This window comes from Onychostoma macrolepis, chromosome 20 (genome assembly GCF_012432095.1).
Source record: "Onychostoma macrolepis isolate SWU-2019 chromosome 20, ASM1243209v1, whole genome shotgun sequence".
NCBI lineage: Eukaryota > Metazoa > Chordata > Actinopteri > Cypriniformes > Cyprinidae > Onychostoma > Onychostoma macrolepis.
Genome location: NC_081174.1, coordinates 1250581 through 1278510, shown reverse-complemented (window position 1 = coordinate 1278510; position 27930 = coordinate 1250581). Strand labels below are relative to the sequence as shown.

General features: G+C 36.1%; 2 protein-coding genes across 3 annotated transcripts in view; one reads left to right on the top strand and one right to left on the bottom strand.

The window, feature by feature from the left end:
• Positions 1-466, top strand: part of snx14 (sorting nexin 14) — a 46464-nt gene extending 45998 nt beyond the window's left edge. For both annotated transcript variants that reach the window (XM_058755200.1, XM_058755199.1), the window contains one exon: positions 7-466. In XM_058755200.1, the coding sequence (XP_058611183.1) occupies positions 7-48 (42 nt within the window). In that variant the 3' untranslated portion in view covers positions 49-466. The remainder of the gene's footprint in view (positions 1-6) is intronic.
• Positions 106-18770, bottom strand: nt5e (5'-nucleotidase, ecto (CD73)). Its single transcript, XM_058755201.1, has 9 exons — positions 18407-18770; positions 12517-12739; positions 9655-9843; positions 7304-7501; positions 5195-5349; positions 4497-4605; positions 1928-2077; positions 1563-1763; positions 106-1480 (listed from the first exon to the last, which is right to left on the bottom strand). The coding sequence occupies exons 1-9, from the start codon at positions 18728-18730 to the stop codon at positions 1320-1322; spliced, it is 1710 nt and encodes a 569-aa protein (XP_058611184.1). The 5' UTR covers positions 18731-18770; the 3' UTR covers positions 106-1319.
• Between the last annotated feature and the right edge of the window lie 9160 nt (positions 18771-27930).

Genomic DNA, 27930 nt, shown 5'->3' with positions numbered 1-27930 from the left:
TTGTAGAATCAGAAGGCAGGTCTCTCCGTCTCCACTAGATGGATGTAAAACATTATCGGACCTAACATCAACGTTATAAAGCGTTTATTGCACTACTAAAACACAATTATTTATTGACTTTAATGGGGTTTGTATGCCATGGTTTTTCATTGAATCATTGGAAGCCTGCCTTATTTTTCCAGTCTAGTAACAGCATTATAACAAAAGGTTTGGATCAAGTAGATTATGCGTGATTCAACACACATCATGTCATTATCAGATGTAATTAAACCATTTTACACTCCTGTTGGTCCCTGAAGATACTCAAATAGACAAAAGATACAGACAACTTAAAAAAGAAAGAAAAAAACCAAACTGAGACATTTCATATAGTGTGTCAGCCATGTACAAAATAAAAGTACTGAAAAAGATGTTCTTTTTAAATGTCCTGGCTTTGTGCTCAGTAAATAAAATCTTAATATATCCAGCTGCTTTGTCCCTGGTTATGTGTTTTACTATAAATCTTTTTTTTTTTTTTAATATATAATCTATTTAAAATAAATGCTTTATAAAAATATGAATCGCTACCTTAGGATAAGAGGATGGAGATCTCTTGCCAGACAAACCGCTTTCTGTGAGCTGTTCAATTAACCATAATTATCATCAAGAAACAAATTACAGATAAATAACTTTAGCCTTTTTTATAAGAATCTCGTGAAAAGATGTACAGGTCATAATTGAGAAGAAAATATGAAAAGATATTTTGAGGTCTGTTTGAGGACAAAATGTTTTTTTTTTTATATGGCAGTCCATTTTTAAAAAGCAAAACAAAAAAGTTATTACTGTAATGCAAAACAATAAAAGTCCACATGAATTAAATCATACTACCATTATACATAATGCAAATTCTACTTCACACTTTAATTTTTTTTGTTTTCACCTTGCAGTCATGACAATTTGAGGTTAGGTTTAGCTGAATTATCATGAAATAGTACAAAACATATCTTAATGAGCCTAAAATAGTCTTTTTAAGAAAAAACGATTTTGGAGTGAAACATGATCTGGACATCTTTTTGCGAGATTCAGCATAGTATACCCTCTATGAATTCTATACATTTTAAAGAGATGGAGAAAGTGCCAGTATTGAAGATTTCTATGGAATAAGAACTTGTGTAACAAGATGACTGACTTTCTTTGATCCTTACTCTGTCACAGTGTCGTGAGTTAATCTGTTTGCTTCTATGACAGTAACTAATCTTTGGATTAAAGGTTTCTTTTTTTCTCTCTGACTGTACAATTACACACAAATGACTACGTTTTGTTTACAATTACATAAGTGACTAAACAAACATGACCCAGAGTACCCACACCAGCAGAATAGTGGACATATATCCTCGATGTCCAATACAAGAGCTTGTAAACTGAATACGTCCTTCCACAGCTGGATGAACTCTCTTCCTCTCTGTGATGTAGCTGGCAATAACTGCTATATCCAGGTCGCCTATGGAATATGGTACATAGTATATTGTAATGCTAAGTATATGATGAAATATGCAGTAAAATGTGCATATATAATGACTTACCGCTGTCATGTTTGAGTTTCCGTTCTTTGATCATAGAGTATCCATCTCCTCCGTCCGCTAGGTAAGAGGGCAGCACTATTTTATACACCTTCTTTGGGTTGAGCGGTTCATAGCGAGGCACTCGACACTCAGTGCAGAGCACATTCAAGCTTTTAACACGGTTTCCAGGCAATTTTGATAAATCATACACCACCTGAAACCCTGCAGAGGAATTATAAACATCAAATGAATATTAGTCCATCTGAATAACACTTAAGTAATTCGGACTAGTTTTATGATGCTTTAAGTTAATTTTGAGAGCTTAGCAACATTTGTTCATGCTATTCCAGTGCTCAAACAAGAATTACACGCCAAAGTAAACGTGCCTGACACCTGTAGGAATTCACCAGTGCTTCCTCCGTATCTGCGAACGGCGTGCTCAAAGACCTCTCGCAGAGTAGATCCATTCATTTGGACCAGGTCAAATGTACCTCCAAATGGCAACACAGTGATCAGATCCTCCATTGTGATGGAGCCTTCAATCCAAACATGAATTAGGTGTGTTTCAGTATTATTTCTAATATGCACTGGAATTATGTTTAAGATTTTCAAAGATAAGATTATATATATATATATATATATATGCACACAGAGTGGCATGCGAAAGTTTGTGAACCCCTTGCAGAAAATGTGAATAATTTTAACAAAATAAGAGGGATCATAAAACTTTTGAACAGGATGAAGATGTCCAAATTTCTCTTATTTTGTTGAAATATCTTTTTTTTTTTTTTCATTTAGTACCGCCCTTCGGAAGCAACAGAAGATACTTAAGTACAAATTACCTTGATCATCAATGCATCATGTTTCCTTCTGGACAATGTTCCCTTTTAATTTTTTTTCTTGCTGAGCAAAACTTTTCTCTATTGGGCGGACATTTTGGCCACCTGAGCAAAAACATTCTTTATACCAGATCTGTACAGCGCGCACAAAAAAGTGTGTAACTTTTAACTTTAATGTGACCCTTGATGTAACTAAATGATGCACATTTTAGGTTATCTGAGAAAACATTTTTACAGTATAATACACTGCCGTTCAAAGTTTTCTATTTTTATATACTTTAAAATATAATTTATTCCTGTAAAGCAAAGCTGAATTTTCAGTGTCACATGATCCTTCAGAAATCATTCTATGCTAGTTTATAATCAGTGTTGGAAAAAGTTGTTGCTTAATATTTTTTTGGACCTGTGATATTTTTCAGGATTCTTTGAGAAATAAAACGTTAAAAATAACAGTGTTTATTCAAAATAAAGTATATTGTAACACAAAATTTCTACTACTCAAAAGTTTTTGGGGTCATTTTTTTCTTTCTTATTTATTTTTTATTAATACTTTTATTCAGCAAGGATGTGTTAAATGGATAAAAAGTGATAGTAAAGACTTATATTGTTGGAAAATATTTAGATTTTTAATTAATGCTGTTCTTTTTAACTTTTTATTAGCCTAATCAAAGAAAAAAGTTTCCAAAAAATATAACACGTTCAACACTGATAATAAATCAGAATATTAGAATGATTTCTGAAGGATCATTTGACACTGAAGACTGGAGTAATGATGCTGAAAATACAGCTTTACTTTACAGGAATACACTATATTTTAAAATATATTAAAATAGAAAACCAATATTAGAAATTGCAATGGCCTAAGAGTGCAGAATATCACTGTTTTTTTTGTTTTTTTTTCTTTATTTTGATTAAATAAATACAGCCTTGATGAGCATAAGTGACTCTATTAAAAACAAGGTCAATTATTTATTAGGTTTATATTAGGTTTATAATATAGGCCTAACATAATATAATATAATATCAAAACAACTGAAGCATTTAAACTGAGATCTGTAAGTTAAATACTAAAAAACAAAAACAAAACGTGAACGTGAATTCTTATATAGCTATCTAAACATCCCTATGAAGTTGTATACACCTGTGTGTGATTGTAAATGTTTTGTTACCGTTCTGTGCCCATTTCCAGCACTTAATCAAGCCACTCTTCTTTAATACATGAGGATGTGTTATTTCACATGTCATTGCGTTGGCTCTTGATTTGAGCTATTTCGTCCGCAACCATTGAAGTATTCGGCTTCTACAGCGACTCATTTGGCGCACATTGTTCTCTTTCTATGAAACCTGTAAACTGCATTCACCGGTTTACCTGAGCATTGCAATTCTTTCTTTTTTTACTAGAATACAATCAAATGGCTTTCCCCATTGCTTCTGGAGCATCAGATAATGTTTGAACCATTTTTAATAGTTGTGTTTGAGTCCCTCAGTTGTCCTCCGTGTGAAAAGTTGGATCTCAAAATCATACAGTCGCTGCTGGAAAGGGTCCAAATATGCATAAGATGCTGGAAAACTGAAGAATCTGCAGGACATGGAGGATTTTTCTGAAGAACAGAGCTCAGTTCAACTGTTCAGAACAAACAAGGGACTCATGAACAACCATCACAAACCAAAAAAATTGGATCATCCAGGTGACCACACACAGTATTAAGAACCAAGGGTTGCCAAACTTTTGAAGGGGCTTATTTTAATAATGTCAGCTGGGTTTTTTGGGGGTTTTTTGTCTTGTGGACTATATGTAAACATCTTTTATGTAAAATATCTTACTCAGGACAGTACTACATAAAAAATAACATGCATTTTGTATGATCTCTCTTATTTTGTTAAAATTATTCACATTTTCACAGATTCTGCAAGGGGTTCCCAAACTTTCACATGCCACTGTATATACTGCATACTATAAAATTAAGGGAATGCTTAATCATCACAGTATAACACCAAGCGAGTTATCGATCTGGGGTGCGTTTCCCTTACCAATAGAGTTCAATGGAACTAACGACCATAGTTAGCTAACTATGCTTTTGGGAAGCATAAGTGATTGTGAATCAGTTTCTCATACCATTTCTGCTTTGCTCATCAATAGGTGATCGAATGGCTCCACCGTTCAGAATACAAGAGCTGACATGGTTCCACTGGATTTCATCAGCATATTTAATATTATTATGGACCTGAAATACAAGCAGAAAAGGTGTCCCATGGGTATTATGAGCACGATTTTCAGCAAATCTACCATATTGTATAGCAGGTCTGTTTAGAGTTGACGGTACTCTAATTTACCATTTAGTTTACATTTTTATTTTCACTTTGCCACTGGTTAAAATGTTTGCTGCTTGGATCATTTTATTACTTTCAAGATTTGATTTACTTCTGAGACTGCTGTTAGTTCATATTGGGTTTGAGGTTTTGCAGTTTGGTTTTGGCTGAGCAATAAGTGCTTGATTGAACTACACTAATGATAATACAGGGTGTAAATGTCAAATGCCAAAGCCAAAATGCAAAACCTCAAACCCAATATGAACTAACAGCAGTCTCAGAAGTAAATCAAGATTAAGATTAACATCTGCATTGTGACTGAATGCATTTGCAAGTATTAAAGTTGAATGATTTTGTACACTGTATCAGGTTCTACAGAGTGAGGTGTTTGTCCCATCTACAGTAGTCCTCATGTCCATGTAAAACAATATGCAAAATAATGCTATAAAAAAAAAAAAAAACGTAACCACAGATTTATATTTAAAATGACACTTATTCACTCACCATGGCATCACAGATCAAATTTCCCAAATTACATTCACGAAATCGACATTCCTCAAATGTTCCATTGAGATAGACTAGAGTCTGTCCCACATGCAGAGCAGAGTAATTGGCCAGATTCTTCTTCCAAGTGTCCACTTCAGCCTGAATGACTGGATCTAGACAGAGTCAGATCACAGGTTGACAGATTGAAACTGGCATATCAATAATCCACAGTAGAAATGCATCGCATCTGATAGATACAGTATAGTACAGCATCATCCTGGAAGTTTCTAGTACTCTTGAAAACCTCGATTAGCTGGTTCAGGAGTGTTTAATTAGGATTGGAGATAAACTCTGTAGGACGGTGGTCCTTCAGGATCATGACTGGGCACCCTAATATGTTATAGTAGTATACTAATGACCATTGAGTGCCCAAGTTTTCAGTGGTCCTGGTTTCATGAAGTATTTTTCCTGTTTGTTGAAAAATTCTTAAATCTAGAGTTCTAAGACTCGAACTAAACCAACCAGTCCAAGATCACAACATTGCAAGCTTAAAGCAAATCTGGAAAAACAGGAAAAGAAGAGAATTTGCTCGCAGGTTTAGTTGCAGGCTGTTGCAGAATTCCTCATTAGCGATTGCTAAACTTCAACTTTCCATGTTTGCCGGTGTTTTCAGCTCATCGGTGCTTTTTTCGTTAGGTAAAGAGAGCTCATGCGAATGGTAGCCAGGTTGGAAGATTAAGTAAACCACTGGGCAGAAAATGTATCAATTCAAGATAAAAGCTTGTTTAAGGATAAATAACCAGCAGACAATTAGCGCAGATGAATAAACTGTGATTACGATTTATGCTACTCTCAATTAAAATACGATTTACCGTGCAGCCCTATCTGAACTGAGCTGAATAGTGACAAACTGACAATGCTGTCTTTTAGAGCTGCTTCACAGCAGAATCTGAATTGTCTGAGATGAGTTTTATTTAAGTGATTGTGTTATTTTCCTGTTTATTACTCAATTACATCCTTGGCAAAGCTTCATAAAGCTTAGACACAGGGTTCCTACCCATTTTCCATTTTAAAATTCCATACTTTTCCAGACTCAAATTTCCAAACCTCTCAGTCGATTTTCAGACCATATTTAACATAAACGGTTCAAAGAGCATTATTTTCAGCTTTATATTTGGTATATAGTATAGTATAGTATATATAGTTTCAGCTGTATATATTGGTATATACAGACTTTTACATGCACACAAGAAACCTTTTTTGTGCCCTTGAGAAACTATTGACTTTTTTTTTTACATGCTTACGCATTACAATTACTAGTTTTATATAACCAATCTCCTTTGTGCATCACTATGAATAAAGCAACAGCATTGATGCACATCAATTAACCGAGATCTACTTGCTCAAAATTAGGTTTTTCTTATTGTATTACCTCTAATATCAAGGCATAATGTCAAATTTAACACATCCTCTGTGGCAGCACAGGAACCATGACACGAAGTGGGCTGATGACATAAAATCTGCCAAGTTCAAGGGTCTATAAAAAAGACTGGTTCTGTAAAAAAGTATTTAAAATTTGGCTTTCAATGGGGCAGAATACAATATTTCAAGGTCTTGGGTCTTTTTGATGCATAGGAGGGCAAGGAACCACACCGCAAAATGGGCTTATCGTACAATGAGGCTCTTATAACCTGCATTTTGCATAATCAAAAAGTACATATTTGACAATCACTAAACAGCTGCCATGAAAACACACTTCTTGTACAACAAAATGTATTTTCATTAAATTCTTAATTTTCTATTACAAAAAACGAAATAGGGGCAAAAGTCTGGAAACACAAATATTTTTCCATACTCTGCTATCTTTTTTCCATACTTTTCCAAACCCCGTAGGAACCCTGTAGGCAGTTTCTGCTCAACTACCTTATTAAAAGTTTTAGCTCAGATTTGACCACTAAACACACTGTTTAAAAAAAATACAAAATGGAAATCTTTATGGCAGAATGTCTGTTTCCCTACTGCGAAGATGGGATTTTATCTTCCGGAACCCTGTTGTCCTGTAAGCTTTATTGACTTGCCATGTGCTTTCAATTCTCTAATTTGTTTCCATGTTTACAGCTTTCCTACCTGGTGCTGTTGAGTTATCCAGAAGAATCGGATTGCCTGAAGACTTCACCACATTTCCAATTGAATCAAAAGTCACTTTTAGGAATCCCAGATACTTTCCAAAGGCATAGGCCTGGACCACAGGAACCTGGCGCCCGTCATCTGACCGGACTATGAATGGATATGGTCCTGCAGGAACTTCTGTGGATGGTGGAGTTCCTACAGAAATGAGCACACAAAACAAATGGACGGAGAATAAATACTTAAATTGAATACAGTAATAATACTGTGCAAGTCTTAAATGTTTTTGGGAAGCATTTAATGTGCTTGTTTTCGTAGTTATTAATAATAATGTGCTTTAGTGTGCTGTTGATGGACATTCCTTTTACTAATACTGCAATAATCCAGAGAGGTTTTCTGTATGGACAAGGAGTCCAGCAACAAATGGTATGGGCTCATGAGATCTGAGCTCCCCAACATCAAGTCTGTCTGGCATTACATCAAGTGACAGAACAAATGAGAGAACTTCTCCAAGATGCTCGGAACAACCAAACTGCAAACTACGGTGAAGGTTTTGCCAAAGTGTTAAACCTTTCCAAAAAATAATTTATATAAACCATTTATTGTAGCTTTATTCATTACGAGAAGTCAATTTTTGCATTTAAATACTGAGTAATGTTTACTAACAACATGTACTTCCTAATGGCATAGGGTTTGGTTTAGGGATAGTTGCTGGTAATTCTGCATAATTTACTGTTATAACTATAGTAAGTAATTGTAACAGAAACTCTGTCAAATAAAGTGTTACTGACTTTTGGAGAGTTCTGTACTAAATAATAATTAGCATTAGTCTAAACAACGCAACTGATATTCTTCTTATATAACTTTTAAGTCCACCCATATCTTCAAGAAAAATGGTTTGTAGATTGAACTGTGGATTTGTTAAATGTCATGCAATAACCACATGAAAGAGGAGTATTCTTACACAATAACAACAAACGTTAAACGTCTCCACCTCCAAGTCAATTATTTTCAGCTGTGTAGATGTAGCTTGGGTCTCTCCTTTAATGTAAGTCTTTGCATTTTTTCCCCATCTTTATCAGCCAGATAAATCTGGCCACTTAATAACACTAAATAAGAACACATCTCTTCCTAGCAAGTCACATCATTTATGCCCAGAGGACAGAAGTGAACACCCGGGTTAGTGGTTTATTCCTGCTTGCCTAGAAAACACAAATGCTGCAGCAGAGGTGAGTAACATGCTAATGAGTGGTATTTGGCAGCCTGACCAGAGTTTCTGAAGCAAAGAAACTCTCACGTCAGCGCTGTTTGGATCAAAATAGAACATAAAATACTGTTTCATCTTTAGCCCAACACACCCATTATGGTCACAAAGTTCATGTCTTTTATTAAAAAACAGGTTAATCAAATTTAATGAGAGTGGTAATAGAGGCGTATGGGCGGCACTTTGTGGTGGGATCAGCACAGTCCTTGGGTAAATTCACCTGTGCATACACCATAAGCACTTTAATGTATTTTTGCGGAGCTGTTCCAAGGGACCACAGCCCTTATTAAGGGAGTTGTTCTTATCACGGGTGTCATTTTGTTTTGAAAAGTGTTGGGAACGGACAGTCCAATGCACACCTATAACAAATAAAATCATTCACAAATTATCCTCTAATTTGTGGACCTGGAAAAACAGAGTGGACCTCTATAATTCTGCAGCTTATGTCAAATTTCATTATTTGAGTGAAATTGTTTAGCCTCTGTGAAATTATATTTTCTTATCTTATGCAGCTCCACAGTTAACTGCACAACAACAAAAACAGAGCAATTTAGTTGCAAATTCTCATCAATTGGTAACTGCAAGAAAAAGTGAGTTCTGAATGTGTTGAACGCGACGGCTGATCACAGGCCACATTTCTCAATGCTACAAAAACACGTTGTAAATAGAGAGTTTTAACACAGTCTGCGCCGACAGCCTTGTGGGCAGCGTGCCACCACACAGCGCTGTTGTGCTAAGGGTGTCCCGAGTTCAAATCCCGGCTTGAGGACCTTTCCCCGATCCCGCCCCCTCTCTCTTTCTCATTTTGCTGCCTGTCAGATCTAAACTGTTCTATCATAATAATTAAGAACAAAAAAAGACCGTTTGTACACTTTCCAGAGAACAAACACATATACGTACTGTAGCCTTTACCAAATCTGTTTCGCCAGTATCCTGTTATTACAGTTTTAACTGAGGTTGCTTTTGACTGCATGAGAAAATGTATGTGTGGCGTGAGAAAAATGTCGCACTGAATGTGTTCGAGTTGGCAGCACTGCTGTGCTATGCATAAGAGAAAAAAAAAACATCAGGTAAAACTGACACATACCTGTGTATAGGAATGTATTGGTGTGCCCTCCAATCACAACATCCACTCCTCGTACTTTCTTTGCTATATATTGGTCCACTTCGAACCCAGAATGTCCAAGGGCGATGATCTTATTAACACTCAAAGCCGTGAGTTTGTCCACTTCACGCTGTAAAGCAGTAACCTCATCCTCAAACTGGAGATCGGGGCCTGTAAAACCATAAAAATATGAAAAAACAGCATCACATTACTAATGGCTGTAACCAAATCTGTATATTCTACTGTCGACCCTAATCTGTTTAAATGTGCCACCAGGCAAGTCAATCGCTCTGTCAACTGGGTCTGATCTTGATTGATTTTAGGATCTATGTAATCTCAAATGATATGGGCTGGATTAGTGGATGTTTAATGTTAGTAGCACTAAACATGGAGTCAAGAGGAAGAGACTGAATTATTGGTGACAGCTTTGGGTACAAAAGCAAAGAGTATCAAACGACGGGTGTTTAATTCAGTTGAACGAATTGTTCTTAAGAACAGTATGTCCATTCTGTTCTGCAAAAACAAGATTTTGTATATGTGTTTGTAAATCAGTGTATTTATTTTTTCATGTGCATGCTGTAAGGCAGCTTGGCATCCTAGAGGAGCCTGTTTGATGTGACGGGTATGATTTGAGAATAGGAAAGAGCTGACAACTGCATTTCCAGAAAATCTGTATAATGTATATAAACTGAACAGTAGTTGTCAATGTAGTGACCACTTTCTTTTGGATGTTCTCAAATTGCCAATTTATAATAGAAATGCATAAAACTTGAAGCATAAGAGAAAAAAAGTGTGAATTGTGTGTACCATTGCAGCTCTAATAACTGCTGGAAGATCTGGTCCATCTCTGTTGACTGTATTATTTTGGGGGGAAAACAGCTCAAAGGTCCCAGTTTTGAGGTCAACATGTTGTATTAATTAACTGTGACCTATTGATAATGCATCACAGTTTAGAGGAATCGTTCTTGAATTTAAATGTGGACGTTGAAGTGGTTTTGGAAACGATATTCTGCAGTCCACACATTCTCTGTGATGGGCCTGAACTTATGTGACAGCTGGCTTATATAACATAATGTAGGCCTGCTTTTACAAGGAGTTACCTTTTCTAGAGTGATGATATAATCTTACAATATTAATTTCACAAGAAACATGAGACCCTGCAACAGTTTTATATAAAACAGTATAAACATTTTTTTTTTTATATACTGACCACACTGTGTGTATTCACTTTTATTTTGGACTCTTTATTGATCTGTAGTTGAGCATTAACATTTCTGAAAACTTTCATAATTCTTTTTCAGTAATGTTTAATAATGTCCCCACAAAATAACGACAGTTTCCATGTTTGTTAATACTTTCCAACTAATTTCTATTTTATGGTGACAAACCGCTTACTTCCAGGATACGTGGCCCACAGACTCTATAAACAGGCTTTAGTTGTTTCCAAATGCAGCAGCTAGGGTGCTTACTAGATCCAAGAAATATGCTCATATCAGCCACATTTTATTGTCTATACATTGGCTGCTTCTCAGGTTGCTTATCAATTTTAGGATTCTGAACCAGAACCGGTGTATGGAACTTGAAACACTAAACTACATTTTCTGAAATGTTAATAGAAATGTTTGTGTTGCACAAGAAAATGTTAGCCTCCATTAATGTATGTAATGAATTCATGTCAGCTTGGCTCCTTGCTACATTGTGTGTATATTTATATTTTTATTTGTGAATAGAGATCCATCATATGTGTGTATTTGCATGATGCACTTTCAGCTTACAAAACCACGTAGTGTATATTTGTTCCTTTTGTCTCGTGCAAAAGTGAACCACAGCATGCATTTGTAGGAAGCTTTGATGCTTTGAACTCAATGAAAGTGAAATAAAACTTGAGTTAGAAGCCATTGTTGTGTTGTTTTTCACTCCTCCGCTAAACCTCAAGTTAGTTATCACACCTACTTGTTCTCATATTTTTTAAAAAATGTGATATCTAAACCGTGCGGAAAGAGGGGATTTCAAGACCGCTTAAGCCTAAACGTAACCTTTAAAATGAACAACAACATTGCTGCCCTTTGTAGAGCAGCTTACAGCTGAGCTGAACTCGCTTCAAAATTTGATGAAATTCACACTAGTATTCATTCAGTTGAAATCAATTCCAATCTAACTTGATCTGAACACAGAGCTGCTTTAGAGCAGAATCTGACCAGTTTCCATAATTGATTCTGCCATTTTCCTGTTCACTGTGAAGTTGCTTTGAAACAGTTGATAGTCAATAAAAAGCACTATACAAACAAAGGTTAAGACTAAAATACATTTATTCCTTTACTCAATGTTTTCAGACCTGACTAATGCCACACAACTAACTAGTTATGTATATTTTATCACTTTATCATTCAATTTAATAAAGAATGGCATCTATACTAATACTAAGTTAGTCTGGTAACACTTTATTTTGATAGTCCACTTGAAACAAGTAACTTGAGTATTAGCAGACTGTCTGCTTAATTTATATTTAGATGGTCCCCAATAGACTTGAACTAACTTTGCAAGTGCATGTCAACTTATTCTACTAACACTAATGCAGTTGCAAATTAATGAGGGTTAGCTGGCATGTAGTTGTAACGTTACTTGCAGTTAGTAAAAAAAAACTAGACTACTTTAACATAAAGAGACACCTATAAGTAAACTATTTAAAATTACACTTATACTTAATAGCAAACAGTCTACATGCTGGTTTTTGAAAACATGCCTTTCCGAAAGCATGGTAATTTAAGAAGTGCTTAAGAGTGTGATTTGCAACATTATGTGTAAACCTGGCCTGGCTGTAATGAGAGTAATAAAGTATCTTACCTGGTAGAGACAAAGCAGGGGTCTCCACTGACGTGTAGCCAACAACACCCACTTTCTCTGAGTTAACAGTGAAGATCTTAAATGGGAGATAGTAGCCACTGATCTGAGGAGCAATCTTTTGATTGGCTTTAATATTTGCACTAAGAACAGTGCAGTTCACTTCCTGAAGGAAAGGTTTTAGGAGGCCTTCCACTTTATTGTCAAATTCATGATTTCCTAAGGCCTAAAGAAACACACAAACAATGATTTATACAGTAATAAATGACAGATAGGCTATGTACATAAAATCAGTTTAAAGGCACAGGTTTGTATTTGCATTTTTGTACAATTTGCATGCATGCACCAGTAATTGGTCATAAGTACATTTCAAATTTTTAATTGCAGTTTGATAAAGGCATGTTAAAGTAGCACTGAACATGTTCTGAAGAAATACATGCACATCAAAATAGTTTTCCGTTAAAGTGCCTAATCAAATAATGACACCAACCATAAGAGCAAAAAGAGACTTGCACAATTTTATGCGTTAAATGTAGAATTCAATGAATAGCCATGAAGACTAGTGGTCAGACGCTTTAACACGGCCGTGGCCTAATGGATAGTGAGTTGGACTTGTAACCTGAAAGATGTGGGTTTGAGTCTCAGGTCCGGTGGGGGGAGTGAATAACCAGAGCTCTCAATATGCATTGAGATGTTTACTACTGCAGAGCACAAATTCTGAGTATTGGCCACACACCACTTCTCTTTCTCTTTCACATTAGCCTTCATGATTATTTATTACTGTGTGGAGCATAAAGTATGCATATTTCCTAACGATCTACTGTAGACTAGAAGACAACTGGTAAACAAATAAAAACAAACCAACAACAATATTTTACAAGAGGGCCATCATCAGTTTAGATAAAGTTGAGAGGAAAAAGGTCAGAAATAATATGAATTCCTGTATTGTAAAATGCAACCTGATAACAATGTTCCATGGTTCCAGTCTAATGAGCTTCAGAAGGTATACTTTAAAGACTCATTCTTTTCACGTTAAATATGGTCTGTTAAAAACATAATTTTATTACAATATTTATTATTAATATTTAACTTGAAAATATTGTTGAAAAGCTTTTTTCAGTCAATCTAAATCACACACACCGTTACAAATCGCTGTAAAAAAAATGGCCAAATTTTGACAGTAACATGCTGTTTTTCATTAAAACAGTGCATTCTGGGTAATATTTGTCATTTTCGAGAAAGTAGCCTGCTGCTATATATCGTGAATTAACAGCCTTCAAAGTCGACATTCAGAGGCTGTGTTTCAAATCACACCCTACACCCTCATTCACTATTCCCTGCATGAGTTTACTAACACAGTCCACCTGACAGAGAGAATGAAAACTAATGAGTGAATTCAGAGGCTGATGAACACCTGCTGTTAACGAGCAGAATCACTGAAGAAAAACACAAGAACTACAGATGAGTTCAGCCACAGCCTTAGATGAAATCAACTGAAGATTTAAACAACTCCACAAACAGCTTTACCCGCTTCACGCATTGCTAACCAGACTGACTTTATTTCTGTCAGACGTCTGCAGAAGATCTTATTGAGAATTACAGAGGCTTGATGATGATGTTTTATTGTTTTGTCTGACGTTACTATTGTGGAGATCAGTGTTTGCTTTAGTTGGGCTCCTGACCCTTGACTTTTCAACATTAGTTTTTGTTTGGTTGCTATAACTGTGTCTTTAAAATGCATTTGTTACAGCAAAATGATTACGGTTGGTCAGGTGATGTTGGTTATTTCTAATAGTCGTTATCTACTAGATCGAGTTAGCAACCAACAGTGACACGCAGAAAGATAATCGCTGGCACACTAGCAATAGGGAAAACTGCATACTGAGGTACATTTTGATGTAATAACTTCTCAGTCACACAGCCTGTTAGGAGCTATAAATACTATGAAAGTGTGAGAATTAACTTGCGCTAGTCTACGGATGTGTGAGTGACCGCTGCACATACTAGGCGCTTCAGATCAAATCCTCAGCGGTCTAACAGCACTCATCAATGTCAAAATGACTGAGCTGGCCAATCAAATCAAAGTAGGCGGAGTTTACCTTTCACAGATGCTGAGCACGAAGCGTCAGTTTAACGTTGAAATAGAGCGAGGTAAGATGAAGCTGCAAATCATTTAATATTAGTCGACTGTTTTACAATAGAAATGTTAAATGACCGACAGCTATATTCTGTATATTCAGTGATGCAAACTACTTGATTTTTTTTTTTTTCTTAAATATGGCCATTTTGAGAGAGAGAGAGAGATGTGAGAACTATCTGCATCTGTCTCTCTCTACAAACAATAAAGCTGAGTTTAGTTACTTTAAAAAAACAGTGGTTTTAACCCCTCGTTGCTGAGAAATATAATATAGCAATTCAGTATCGATTAATAAAAGTCACATGGCAGCGATGACAAGAAGTTTATGAGCTTCTGAATGTTACTTTTTGCACAGAGTGATCTCCGATCTCTGTGTGCGAGTGCGCGCGCATCAATTAAAGCAGTGCATTAATATAGAACGGTGATTAAACTGAACAGTTTTAATGCATTGGCCATGTCACACATACAGTGGTGTTCAGTACGGTCACACTGTATATCTGATATTCAAGACACACTTGAACAGTTTAAAAACAATTTATGAAAAATTCTCAAGAAAATATTTGCATTAAAATCAAATATAATTTTTTTATCGTATCATTTAAAAATTATATGTACTGTATAAATACAGAATGCATATGGGGGGTGGTATTGGCACAGTGGTTAACCAGAATTTTGGAGAGCATCCAATGGACGCAAAGTGCGTACGTTATTCTCTGTCATCAGTAGCGCATGTTTACGTATTGTACATTTATTTACTCTTTGATTTGAACGAAAACAGCGCATCCATGCATTACTGATGACAGAGAATAGCGTACGCACTTTGCGTCCATTGGATGCTCTCCAAAATGGTGCTACGCTGACACAGAGAAACAGAGAGGAGACGAATTGTTGAATAAATGTCGTTATTTTTATTTTCTTTGCGTACAAAAAGTATTCTCGTCGCTTCATAAAATTCAGATTGAACCACTGATGGCAAATCAGAACTATTTTGGCATTGTTTTTTATATTTTTCTGTGCCTTGACAGTGTAATTTACTTGGCAGTCAATGGGACAGTCTCAAGCCTCCCGGTTTTCATCCAAAATATCTGAAATTGTGTTCTGAAGACGAACAAAGCTTTTATGGGTTTGGAACGACATGGAATAAATAATTAATAACAAAATTTTCACTGTGGGGTGGAATAACCATTTAAAAACAGTTTGGGTTTAAAATACTTTGAATTACTATGTTATTTACACTCAAAGAGAGACATCAACAATCAGCATATGAATCTTAACAATGGTGACAATCAAAAGCATCATGCTGCAATGCATGCTGGGTACCAGCACAGTACAAAACTCATCCATGACTCCCAGCATGCATTGCGGCATGAATAAATTATGCTGCTGAATTGTCCTCTTATTTCCTTGAATTCTTACTATGTGCTTTTGTTTTTGCCTTCAGTTTTAGTAGTGTTTTGTGATGTTTAGAGTTGATCCGTTTATTTATTTTGTGGATAGTCACCATTGTTCAGATTCATACGCTGATTCTTGATGTATTTACCTAAATCACAAAAAAGGATTTTTTTTTAAATGGTTGATGTGCTCTAACAGTCTTTCGTAACTGATTGCTGAGCAGTGCTTGTTTTTCTGCTCTAATATCAACATCCAGTAAGAAAAACACTGGATAAAATCAGTGAGTCAAGAGCAAGAGAATGAATGATTGTTCTTATCAATCTATAAACAACAACACCAGATTTTTTTTTTTACCATAACAAACAGATTTCAAAAACACATTGTTACAGCAGCCCAAAAAGTTAATGTTAAAATGTCAAGGTTCAAGAGCTCAACTAAAGTAAACACTGATCTCCATCATGGTAGTGAAAACAACAACAACAACAAAAAACATCTAAACCTCTATAACTCTCAATAAGATCTGTAAACGTCTGACAGAAAATAAAGTCAGTCTGGTAATAAGTGAAGTTGTCAATGCTGTTTTAGGAGTTGTTTAATAAGATCTTGAGAGATTGAATGGTTTGAAGCAATCGGTTTCTCAAATGAAATGAGTTACCACATGGTATTGTAACATACTGTAAAAAGGAGCGCTGTAAATTAACGGTTGAGAGCTGTAAATTATCAGTACACTACTGGAACCACCTGCCAGTATTTTACCATTATTTTACAGAGCAATTTAGAGATAAAGAAATTGCAATTATGTTATACAGATTTCAAGTATTCCTGAACTGTAAAAATATGAAAAGTTTTACTATAGATTTCCAAGATAATATTGCAACACTTTATTTTACGGTTACACCTATTAGTTGCTTATTAGCATGCATATTACTAGAATATTAGCCATGTATTAGTGCTAATTAAGCACATATTAATGCCTTATTCTACATGACCTTATTCTACATCCCTAATCCTACCCAATACCTAAACTTAACAACTACCGCACTAACTATTAATAAGCAGCAAATTAAGAATTTAATGAGGGAAAAGTCATCGTTAATAGATAACAAGTGTTACCTATTCTAAAGTGTTACCGAACTGTGTTTCTGCATTCTGTAAAATAATGCTTTCATAACAATTTTAAACTTTTACATTTTATGTTATTTTGGAATATACATGCATGCATTTAAATTCAAACAACATATAAAAAACATATAGATCAATAATTATATTCTATTAAAGATGTAAGTCTAAAAAGTTTGCTATTTCTGGCTCTGTTTTTTTAGAATAGAAGAATTCACCCAACCATTTCAAAATTGTCTTTGACAGCGGGTGATAAGGTACCATTTGGGAAACACCTATTCTGTTTTTGTTCCACAAGTTTGAGTCCCACTACACCTGAACAGGTGTTCTGTCCACTGTAATGAAGACTCCAGTGGCTCATGAAAACCTGTCCAGCACGCTCTGTCCACTTCTGCTCTTACATTACGTCAATGATAAAATGAGGAATACATCCCTTTGGCGCCTATAATGATGGAAAACCTGTCAACACGTTTAATACCTGGTTAAATCAAAGAAACCCCACGAGTCGTTGTGATGATGAGCAACTTTCAGAAAGGATTTTTACTACATTTTCTTTCTTACACACTCCTTCTATCAACTAAAATAGCTAGATGTTGTAAAGAGTTAAATGTTATGTCTGTACACCTAAAGGGTTAAGCCACAATCTGTTCGATGTGTGTAAAACACTAAAATGGGACTATGAATTCAACACAGAAGCTGCTTTTGGCACCATGACCTGCAGCTCTTAGTGACTTTCTTCAAATAACACTTGAATTGCTCAAATAAAATAAATACATAGAACTATCAGAACTCATTTCCCGCACTTCTCAGAAGTACATGAGGGCTGACTCGCATAAAACATTTAATCGCATCCAGCTGTTTTTGGTGTAGGAACGCATTGTGAACTTTTTAAATTGCATTCAAGGGTGTAGTTCCTTTACTGTAGGCTACTTTACTATCCAAGTTGTGGAAAATTGTCTCTGGCTTCATAGCTCATCAACAACATATAAAAAAGCACATAAGAAAAACATGCAATAGCCTATACAAAACAAATATTAATTTAAAAAAAGGGCCCGTTCACACACAGAACGCGTTCTGCTGAAATGTTTAACATTTTTAAAAGCGTCAAGCGTTCTGTTCCATTGCCTTTCACACATTGTTTAACGGCCCTATGAAATCCAAAGCTCGATGCAAATCAGTTCTTTAAACACCTTACATTTATCTCAGTCTTCCATGAACCCGATAATTAATGGACATAATTCTTACCATCGCATCATATCCGAGTTTATTCATGAAATGCGCCGCTTCTGCACCTTTGTAGTAGTTAAACCAGACGGTCCCCTGAAACTGATCGCCCGCGTCCAGCAGGAGAACATTTTTCTCCTTGCTACGAACTTCTTTGATTTTCGTAAATCTCCGCGCGACTCCAGCGAAACAAGGCGGCTTAGTGCATTTGCCCGAGTCCTTGTTGGTCTCCTCCACCCGTGCGTGAACATCATTAGTGTGGAGCAAAGTCAGCTCAAACTCTGTCCTGCACATATGACAGTGAATCCAGATGAAAAATAATGCGTTGAGCCACCGCATCATCATCTTCTCAGCCCGCTCTGAACTGACAGTCCCATCAGAGTTCAGCGGGCTTCAGTCAGGAGGCGGGGTTAGTGGGCAGCACCAAAAAAAACAAAAAAACCTTATTAAAATAGCCTATATGACAGTAGTGTACCACGGGTTAAAGGCACACCTTAAGAAAAATATGTATGTGCATGTATGCATGTTTTTATTGTACATTGATTGAGCAACAGATTTTGTGCGGAAGCAAATCATAAAAGTGGTTTGTTTTGTTTAAACATCTTATAAATGTTTGAGATGGCACTTTTACCACACAGAGGAGGCTCAGCATGGGGCAAAAGGCACAAAGTATTTATACAAACACTTTAACAATGGAACACTTTCAAAACAATCACTTTAGCAAAGTTTGAACTAGTTTCTGTTTATTTTATTATATGATATTAACCATGTTTCATTATAAATATGGTAATTATTTCCAAGGTGCACGCCCAGCTTAATATATGACATTTACCATCTGAATCTAACCATGTCATTGTCAGCTAATTGAAAAGTCAGCCAGCTATTTCTAATCACGTCTTTAGCCCCAACAGCAGGGGTGCTTTTTACTCCAAATATATATTCTAACGTTAAATAAATAAATAAATAAATAAGCTTTAATTAACTTGAACAACACTTAATAAAATCAACGAGACTTTAGTTTGAAAATAGCTATAGTTCAATAGCAAACATTTTTATTGATTCTTCGTTTGCTACATTAATCCACAATATTAAAAACAAAAAGTGCCTTGCTGTCTGCGATTGCGTCGAGGAGCAGCAAAATTTCCAGATGCATGGTCAAACTCGGTTGTTAAGAAAAAAGCTGAGGTGAATTTTTATGTGGTTGAAAGGAGAATAAAGTCAAATGCACCTTTTGCCCTCGTGCCCCTTTAGCCCCGCTTAAAGTGATGACTTTTTTTTTAAAATATAATTTACTTTGAATTAATAGGTTTATTAGGCTACTTAACACATCAAGAAATCTTAATACAACAAGTTTTTTCCAAGTTCAAGGTTGGTATAAGACGGGGCACAATATCGCATCTCAGCACTTTTGATGAATGTCTACGCTATTTTTAATTTTGCCATTTCATCTGAATGTCTACATTTTTTAAATTTAGTCAGCTGAGATTTGAAGACCCAGAGGAAACACTTATTGCTCAGGGTAAGGGTTGCTCTTCCTAAGATTCTCACATCTCTCATTTTAGTATCAACAATGTTTCAAATGTTTCCCTAAAATGCATAGAAGTAGACACAAATGAGACATGAGAAATACTGGAGAAAAAAAAGTAAAAACTGAGAATGTGGTGGGAGAAACATCAATATCTCTTCACTGTCTTGCTACAATCTCTATCAACTCTATTATAGGAAAATATTGCTCAGTGGCTGCTTTTTCTAACCTCAGGAGACTCAAAAAATGTTTCATTGCACATTCTTTTTTTCTTGATTACATTGGTGTTTTTCACCCTTTAATGTTCACAACAGGAGGAGTAGAGACAAGAAACAGTGGGAGAGGTGAGAAGGGAGCAGATGTAGGCTGTCTGAAGAGCAGTTGTGCCTTGACATCAATGTGCAGGTCACGAGGCTATGGCTCTGACAGAGGTTACTCTAAGCTCAGGTTACTAAGGGGTGATTCTCTTATATGTCCCATTGAGATATCAGCTTTGTCTTCAGAAGAAATGTTAAACTTTTACTAATATTGTAAATACTAAAACTATCATTTATTGCATAATACATTTCAGAATATCAAGGGTTATTACTAGTGAAGGATCTAAGGATCCTCAAATGCAGTGCTCCTTTTTATCATCACTTCGTCTCTTGCTTGTGCTCTTCTCTGGCTTTTTCCTCAGTCAACGTCTTGGCTGACAGAAGACTGTTAATAGAGTTTTGGGTATTTACCAGACAAGACTTCTCTGTTAACACACTGTAAAAAATTTCCACCTATTTCAACTTAAAAACTTAAGTTTTGTAGCTGCCTTGAATTTTTAAGTATAAACAAATTACAAATACAAGTCATTTCAACTCACTTTGTAAAATCCTGACTGGCGCTGAACTACTCTCTGTAAGTTGATTGGACTTTTCAGTATTAGTTGTTTTAACTAATCATGTCAAGTAAAAAGTAATCATTAGAACCTCAACAATGGTGACCATATAAAAAAAAAAATCATGCAGCAATGCATGCTGGGATCCATGGATGAGTTTTGTACTATGCTAGTACCCAGCATGCATTGCAGCATGAATTTTCTTTTTTTTCTTGTTTTATAATGGTCACCATTGTTGAGGTTCACAAGCTGATTCTTGATGTCTGTGTGAGTCTATTTTCTTCCATAGATTAAAACCTTTTGTGGACAAACTGTTTGGAAAGTTCTTTCTATTAACTGACGGTCACAGAACCAGTGGCTCTTAGAATCGCTTTTACTATAATCAATACATTCATTTAACCAGAAATTAAACACACAACGAGATCAGTTCGCTAACAGATGATTGTCATTATAAACATATAACAACCAACTACTGATCATTTTCTCTGGGCTTTTGAGTTATAACCAGAGGTGGACAGTAACAAAGTAAATTTACTTGAGTATTGTACTTAAGTACACTTTTTGAGTATCTGTACTTTACTCGAGTATTATTTTTTCTGGAAACTTGCGACTTTAACTTCACTACATTTGAAAGACAAATATTGTACTTTTTACTCAACTACATTTATATCAAGGTCCTCAAGTAGAAAGTCGTTATATGTAGCTGTTTTTACAGTGTGTGCATTTTCAGATTCACTGAACCCTTTTTTTCTGCGAAAATCCGGCCTGCGATCTGCCAGTACCTTCCTGTGTTGCCAAGTGTTACAGTATTTCTAAGCCTGAAGTTGCTTTGAATGGACATTTGGCTGATTTTTTTTTTTTTGCGCAAATCTGGCATCTTCCCCGCTAAACTAATGTAAACGTCTGCACTACTGCACAGCTAAAAGCGCTCTAAAAGGGCATGTGTTAACTCTTTAAAGCCCTTTGTAAAATTAACCATGTTTTTACTATAGTAACCATAACTATGGTATTTTTGTAGTTAAACTATGGCAATACAAATGGTAGGCTAATATATCTGTCAAAAATTCCTGCCCTCACTTTTCTAATATATATATATATATATATATATATATAAACTTTGGCCTACTGGTAAATTGCTGCTAAAAACTGGTCAGGGAAGTATACGAATCTGAACATTATTTTATTGTCAAAACACTGCACATAAATGCTTTTTTATTTTTCTGTGCAAACAAATGATCAAAAAGTACGTTAAATGAAAACTTTGGAATCTAAACTGGGAATCAATAAGAATTGAAATCAATAAGCAGAATCAGAATCGAATGGATAAAATTCAAACAATACCCAACCCTAGCCACATGTTGTGAAGTTCACTGATTTCTGAGTATTTTATGAACACTGATCAGTTGATGGCAAAATTCAAAAAGATGGTTATTTGGTGCAACCTTCACACCCATGGCCTACTGAGAGAGTATGATCCAGTTTTCTGAAGAGACTAAAGGTTTGTTTTTTTTCAATGTTTGCTTTGTTTGCCTAAAATGAACCATATCATAGACTTCAATATCTCTTTGAAAAAGAACTTTGTAACTTTTAAAAAAGTATTAAAATGAGTTCAATGTAGTTAACACTCCTGGTGTTAAATACAAAAATAAAGATGATTATCTTCATTCAGTTGTTCCATTTCTATAGGTTTGGTAACATAAAAGCTCTTAATTCCAAAGATAATACAAGCTAATCAGTGTATTCAGTAGGTTGCATTAGTGGCATAAGGTATTGTAAGTATACAACAATGTGACAATAAAACAATGCATTTACTTTTTACTTTTGATACTTAAGTACTTTTAAAAACATGTACTTCCGTACTTTTACTTGAGTAAAAATTTGTCTTTACAACTTTCACTTGTAGTGGAGTAGTATTTGACCAGTGGTATCTGTACTTTCACTCAAGTAAGGAAGTTGTGTACTTTGTCCGCCTCTGGTTATAACAAATATGTTTGAAAAACACACGGTTACAACAGCCAGAGAAAAAGAGAAGGAAAAAATAAACTAACACAGAAGTCAAGGGTTTTTTCTTTTTTCAATTCCTTGCACACAGATGACCACAAAACATATTTTTAAAGACTAATGAACTTGGAGTGAATCCTAATGACACCTCTAGCAATCACTGGCTGAAATCATTAAAGTCACATTTATTTATATGGAACATTTATAGTGTCATAGGAAAAATATTAAGTTACATGGTACTTTATTTGTGATATACAGTGCATCTGGAAAGTATTCACAGCGCTTCACTTTTTACACATTTTGTTAAACTCATTATCTTCCTCATAATTCTACAAACAATACCCTATAATGACAATGTGAAAAGTTTTTTTTTTTTTAAATTTATAAAACATAAATAAATAAATAATAATAATAATAAAACAAACAAACAAACAAAAACACATGTATATAAGTATTCACAGCCTTTGCTCGATTCTTTGTTGAAGCACCTTTGGCATCAATTACAGCCTCAAATCTTTTTGGGTATGATGCGACAAGCGTTGATCATCATTTGGCAATTATCTGCCATTCTTCTCCTCGACTCTTCACCTCTCAAGCTCTGTCAGGTTGGATGGGGGCAGAAACACATTTTCAGCCCAGGCTGTGGCTGGGCCACTCAAGGACATTCACAGAGCTGTCTATAAGCGACTCTTGCTGTGTGGTTAGGGTTATTGTCCTGTTGGAAGGTAAACCTTCTGCCCAGTCTGAGGTTCTGAATGCTCTGGACTAGCAGGTTATCTCAATATTTTGGTGCACTGAGCTTTTCTTCTTCTCTGACGAGTCCCTCAGTCCCTGCCGCTGAAAAACAGCCCCACAGCATGAGACTGCTACCAGCACACTTTACTTTTGGGACGGTACTCTGCAGGTGATGAGCAGAGCTGGTTTCCTTCAAACATGATACTTAGAATTGAGGTTCATCAGACCAGAGAATCTTGTTTCTCAGAGTTGGAGGGTCCTTTAGGTGGTTTTTTGCAAAATCCAAATGTGTTTTTATATGTTTTCACTGAGGAGAGGATTGAGTCTGGCCACACCACCATAAAGCCCAGATCGGTGGAGTGTTGCAGTGATGTTTGTCCTTCTGTAGGTTTCTCCCATCTGCATTTATGATCATACAGCTCAACTAGAGTGACCATCAGGTTCTTGGTCACCAGTCCAGACAAGACCCTTCTCCATCAATCGCTCAGTTTGGCCAGCTCTAGGAAGTGTCCTGGTTGTTTCAAACTACTTCCATTAAGGGTAACAGAGACTACATGTTTCTGTGAACCTTCAATGCTGCAGAAATTTTTCTGTACCTTCCCCAGATCTGTGCCTTGATAATGTCTCGGCGGTCTACAGACAAGTCCCTGGATTTCATGGCTTTGTTTGTGCTCTGACATGCACTATTAACTGTGGGACCTTATATAGACAGGTGTGTGCCTTTCCAAATAATGTCCAATCAACTGAATTTACCACAGGTGGACTCCAGTCAAGTTGCAGAAACATCTTAAGGATGATCAGTGGAAACAGGATGCACCTGAGCTCAATTTTGAGTGTCATGGCAAAGGCTGTGAATACGTATGTACATATGATTTTTTTCTTTTTCTTTTTTTTTTTTTAAATTTGCAAAGATTTCAAACAAACTTCTTTTACATTGTCATTATGGGGTATTGTTTGTAGAATTTTGAGGAAAATTATGAATTTATTGGAATAAGGCTAAGGCAAACCATAGATTGAAACTTTTTATGGACAAACTGTTTGGAAAGATTTTAATATTAACTGACTGTCACAAAACCACTGGCTCTTAAAATCACTTTTACTATAATCAATACAACATTCATTTAACCAGAGATTAGACACACAATGAGGCTATGTTCACTCTCAGTGAGATCAGTTCACTAATAGATGATTGTCATTAGAAACATATAACAAACAACTACTGATCATTTTCTCTGGGCTTTTGAGCCATAACAAACATGCTCGAGGAACACAAGAAAAAAGAAAAAAAAACTAATACAGATGTCAAGAGCCCAACTAAAGCAGACACTGATCTCTAACATGGTTACTTCAAATGAAACAATAAATCAACATCTAAACCTTAGATGTTAATTCTCAACAAGATCTTCTCTAGATGTCTGACAGAAATAAAGTCATTCATAGCACTCATAACTATCAGTTTTAAAAACTTAAATGGTTTAAGGTAATCAGTTTCCTCAAACGGTTTGAGTTACTCTGACTTGTCGGGTTTTACAGTGTACACTGGACCTTCAACAGTTCCCCTACTGCTCCAAATGCTCAACAGATGGCGTCATGGCCATCACCCTCCACCTTGCTCTTACCCAACTGGACAAAAAGGACATATATGTAAGAATGCTGTTCATAGAATTAAGTTCAGAATTTAACACAATTATTCCACAGGACCTGATAGGAAAGCCTCTGCAACTGGATCCTGGTCTGGATTGGAAACAACTGCTCCAGCAACACACTGAGCACAGGAGCACCCCAGGGCTGTGTGCTTAATCCATTGCTGTTCACTCTGCTGACTCATGACTGTGCAGCAATGCACAGCTCAAACCACATCATCAAATGATGACACGACTCTCTCTATGGCTCTGCTCGATGCCCACGCTGTCCAAGACATGCTGCACTGTCTGGCTCACATTGAAAATGAATGACTTCCGGCCACTTTGATGCTCTCGCTGGCAGCGGTGAATGCACGGACTCCTCAAGTCCATGTGACTGGCCTGACAACTACATTCACACATACATCCATTACATCCATACATTCATTAACTTAATCAATCCCTGAACAAAAACTCGCAAACTTTGCACATTTGCAAACTCAAAAAAAAAAAAAAACTAATGTGCCTTGTCTCTTATTACTTTGTAAATAGTACATTTGTACAATACACAAGACTACATAAAGTGCATGTACAAATTGTAGTCTTTGTATGAATGTTCAATTCTTATTTTAGTTTTTTAGCTCCTTTTTAGCTCTTATTTAACTCTTTTGTTTAGTCCGTTTAATATCTAGGGTGACCAGACGTCCCATTTTTCTCAGGACAATCCCGTATTTCAGCTCTATTATTTTGTGTCCCGACTTATTTTGAAAAAATCATGTTTTGTCCCATTTTTCTACATTTCTTTACGACTGGGTGATCAGAGCAAGTAGTAGTAGTGTTCTGTCACACGAGAACAGCCTAATCAAAGGCACACACACACACACACACATATATAGATAGATAGATACATACATATAGATAGATAGATAGATAGATAGATAGATAGATAGATAGATAGATAGTAAGTAGGGGTGGCACGGTACACAGAGGTCACGGTTTGGTACGTACCTCGGTTCGGGGGTCACAGTTCGATACGATTTCGGTACAACAGGGGGAAAAAATCTACTATGCTCAGTTTCTTTTCATTTATTTTGAACAGACAGAAGTGCAAATTAAATTTTTTTCCATCTAGATGTGAAAATATTAAATATTATTACATGTTATATATATAAAATCTGTTTTGTTTTCATTGTGAGTGTACACAAATAAAAGCAGACCTTTATACAGTGATTATTAATAAGACAATAAGTGTTTAAAGTTGATTCTGCTGGTATAAGGAAACAGTTGAAGTGATCGTGCCGGAGCGCACACACACACACACACACACAAAACACATCAGTTCCAGCATTGCTAACTTGACAACGCAGTTGGTACTTTATCAAAATAAAATACAGTGAGCCAAACATCAGCGCACCTGCCTCTGTGTCACTGTTGGAACGCGACTGAAGTACAAAGCCTATCATTTACATAATAAATAAGTTTAGCATTCAGATACATTACATCGCAAATACGGAAATATTATGGAATATTTGGATTTGTGCCGAATGAGAGAGGTAGGATACTCGAGCGACAAAGCTCCATTTCGCAAACAGTTCAGTGCGCAAGCCTTTAAAGTATACTCCCTTATACTATGTGAGAGACGCGTTCAGAATCAGCACATGGTCACTGTCTGGGGGCTTTGTTTTCAAGTGCGCAACTCACTGCATTCGCTGCTCTTCTGCTGGCGGTTATCAAACAGCGTTGCATTACTGCGGGCGCCCCCTTCTGGATTTGGGGTGAATTGCCTGTATTCGTCGTAAGGCCTCATGCACCGCACCGAGACGCCGTACCGTGACGGTTCGGTACGAATACATGTACCGTGCCACCCCTAATAGATAGATAGATGATATCACGAAATAAAATATATTGCCCACCCTGTATTCCACAATGCGCATACTGATTTCGCAAGATTTCGAAATCAAGGAGTTTATAAGACTGGTTTATTCATTCTTTATACTGTAGACATGTAGAACATATCCGCGTTTGCTAGTCAATATTGGTCAGTCAGTCGTTTCTGACATAAAAGGATCTGCGAATGAAACTGTGACCACAAACACCATTAACTTAAGTGAACTTTATGGCAATAATCAGCAATATACTTTCACACAAATAATTTTATTTTTTGAATGTTTCAATATGTGTTGACACAAATGACTTATTTGAGTTTTTCATTGATACAACATGGCACCGAGTTGTTGGAAAAGAAATGTGTAGAAACGTTATTGCTTAATGACATCAGGAAGCGATGAACCGGTCACTAGTCATATGACGATGCTAAAAATAACATTATTTTGTGTATTTAGTTTAAGGCAACGTGCTTATGCGGTTTAAGGTTGCTGCTCTCTATCCCACCTGTCTGAAACAAGTCAATTTTTACAGAGCTCATCATTCTGAAAAGCGAGGTGTGATCTGATTGGCCAGCTATGCAGTGCGTTGTGATTGGCCGAATATCTCTAGCATGTAATGAAAATGTTAAGCCCCTTAACATATTTAGAAACACACAGCGTCTCCACGCCATGGCGGCAGTGGCAACAATATTACAGCGAGAATAAAAGTTACACCTTCTTTCTTTGACTAAACATTTGGGCGGTGTTATGCAAATCTTCTAACACAGTGATGTAGATTTGTGGGGGCGTTTAAATGAGGCGTTTTAGGAAGGCGTGGACAAGTCTTAAACTTTTATAAAGAATATAGGTTTGAGACTTCAGTCTTTGCAACGTTACGGATCTTATATATGCATGAACAGCATGTT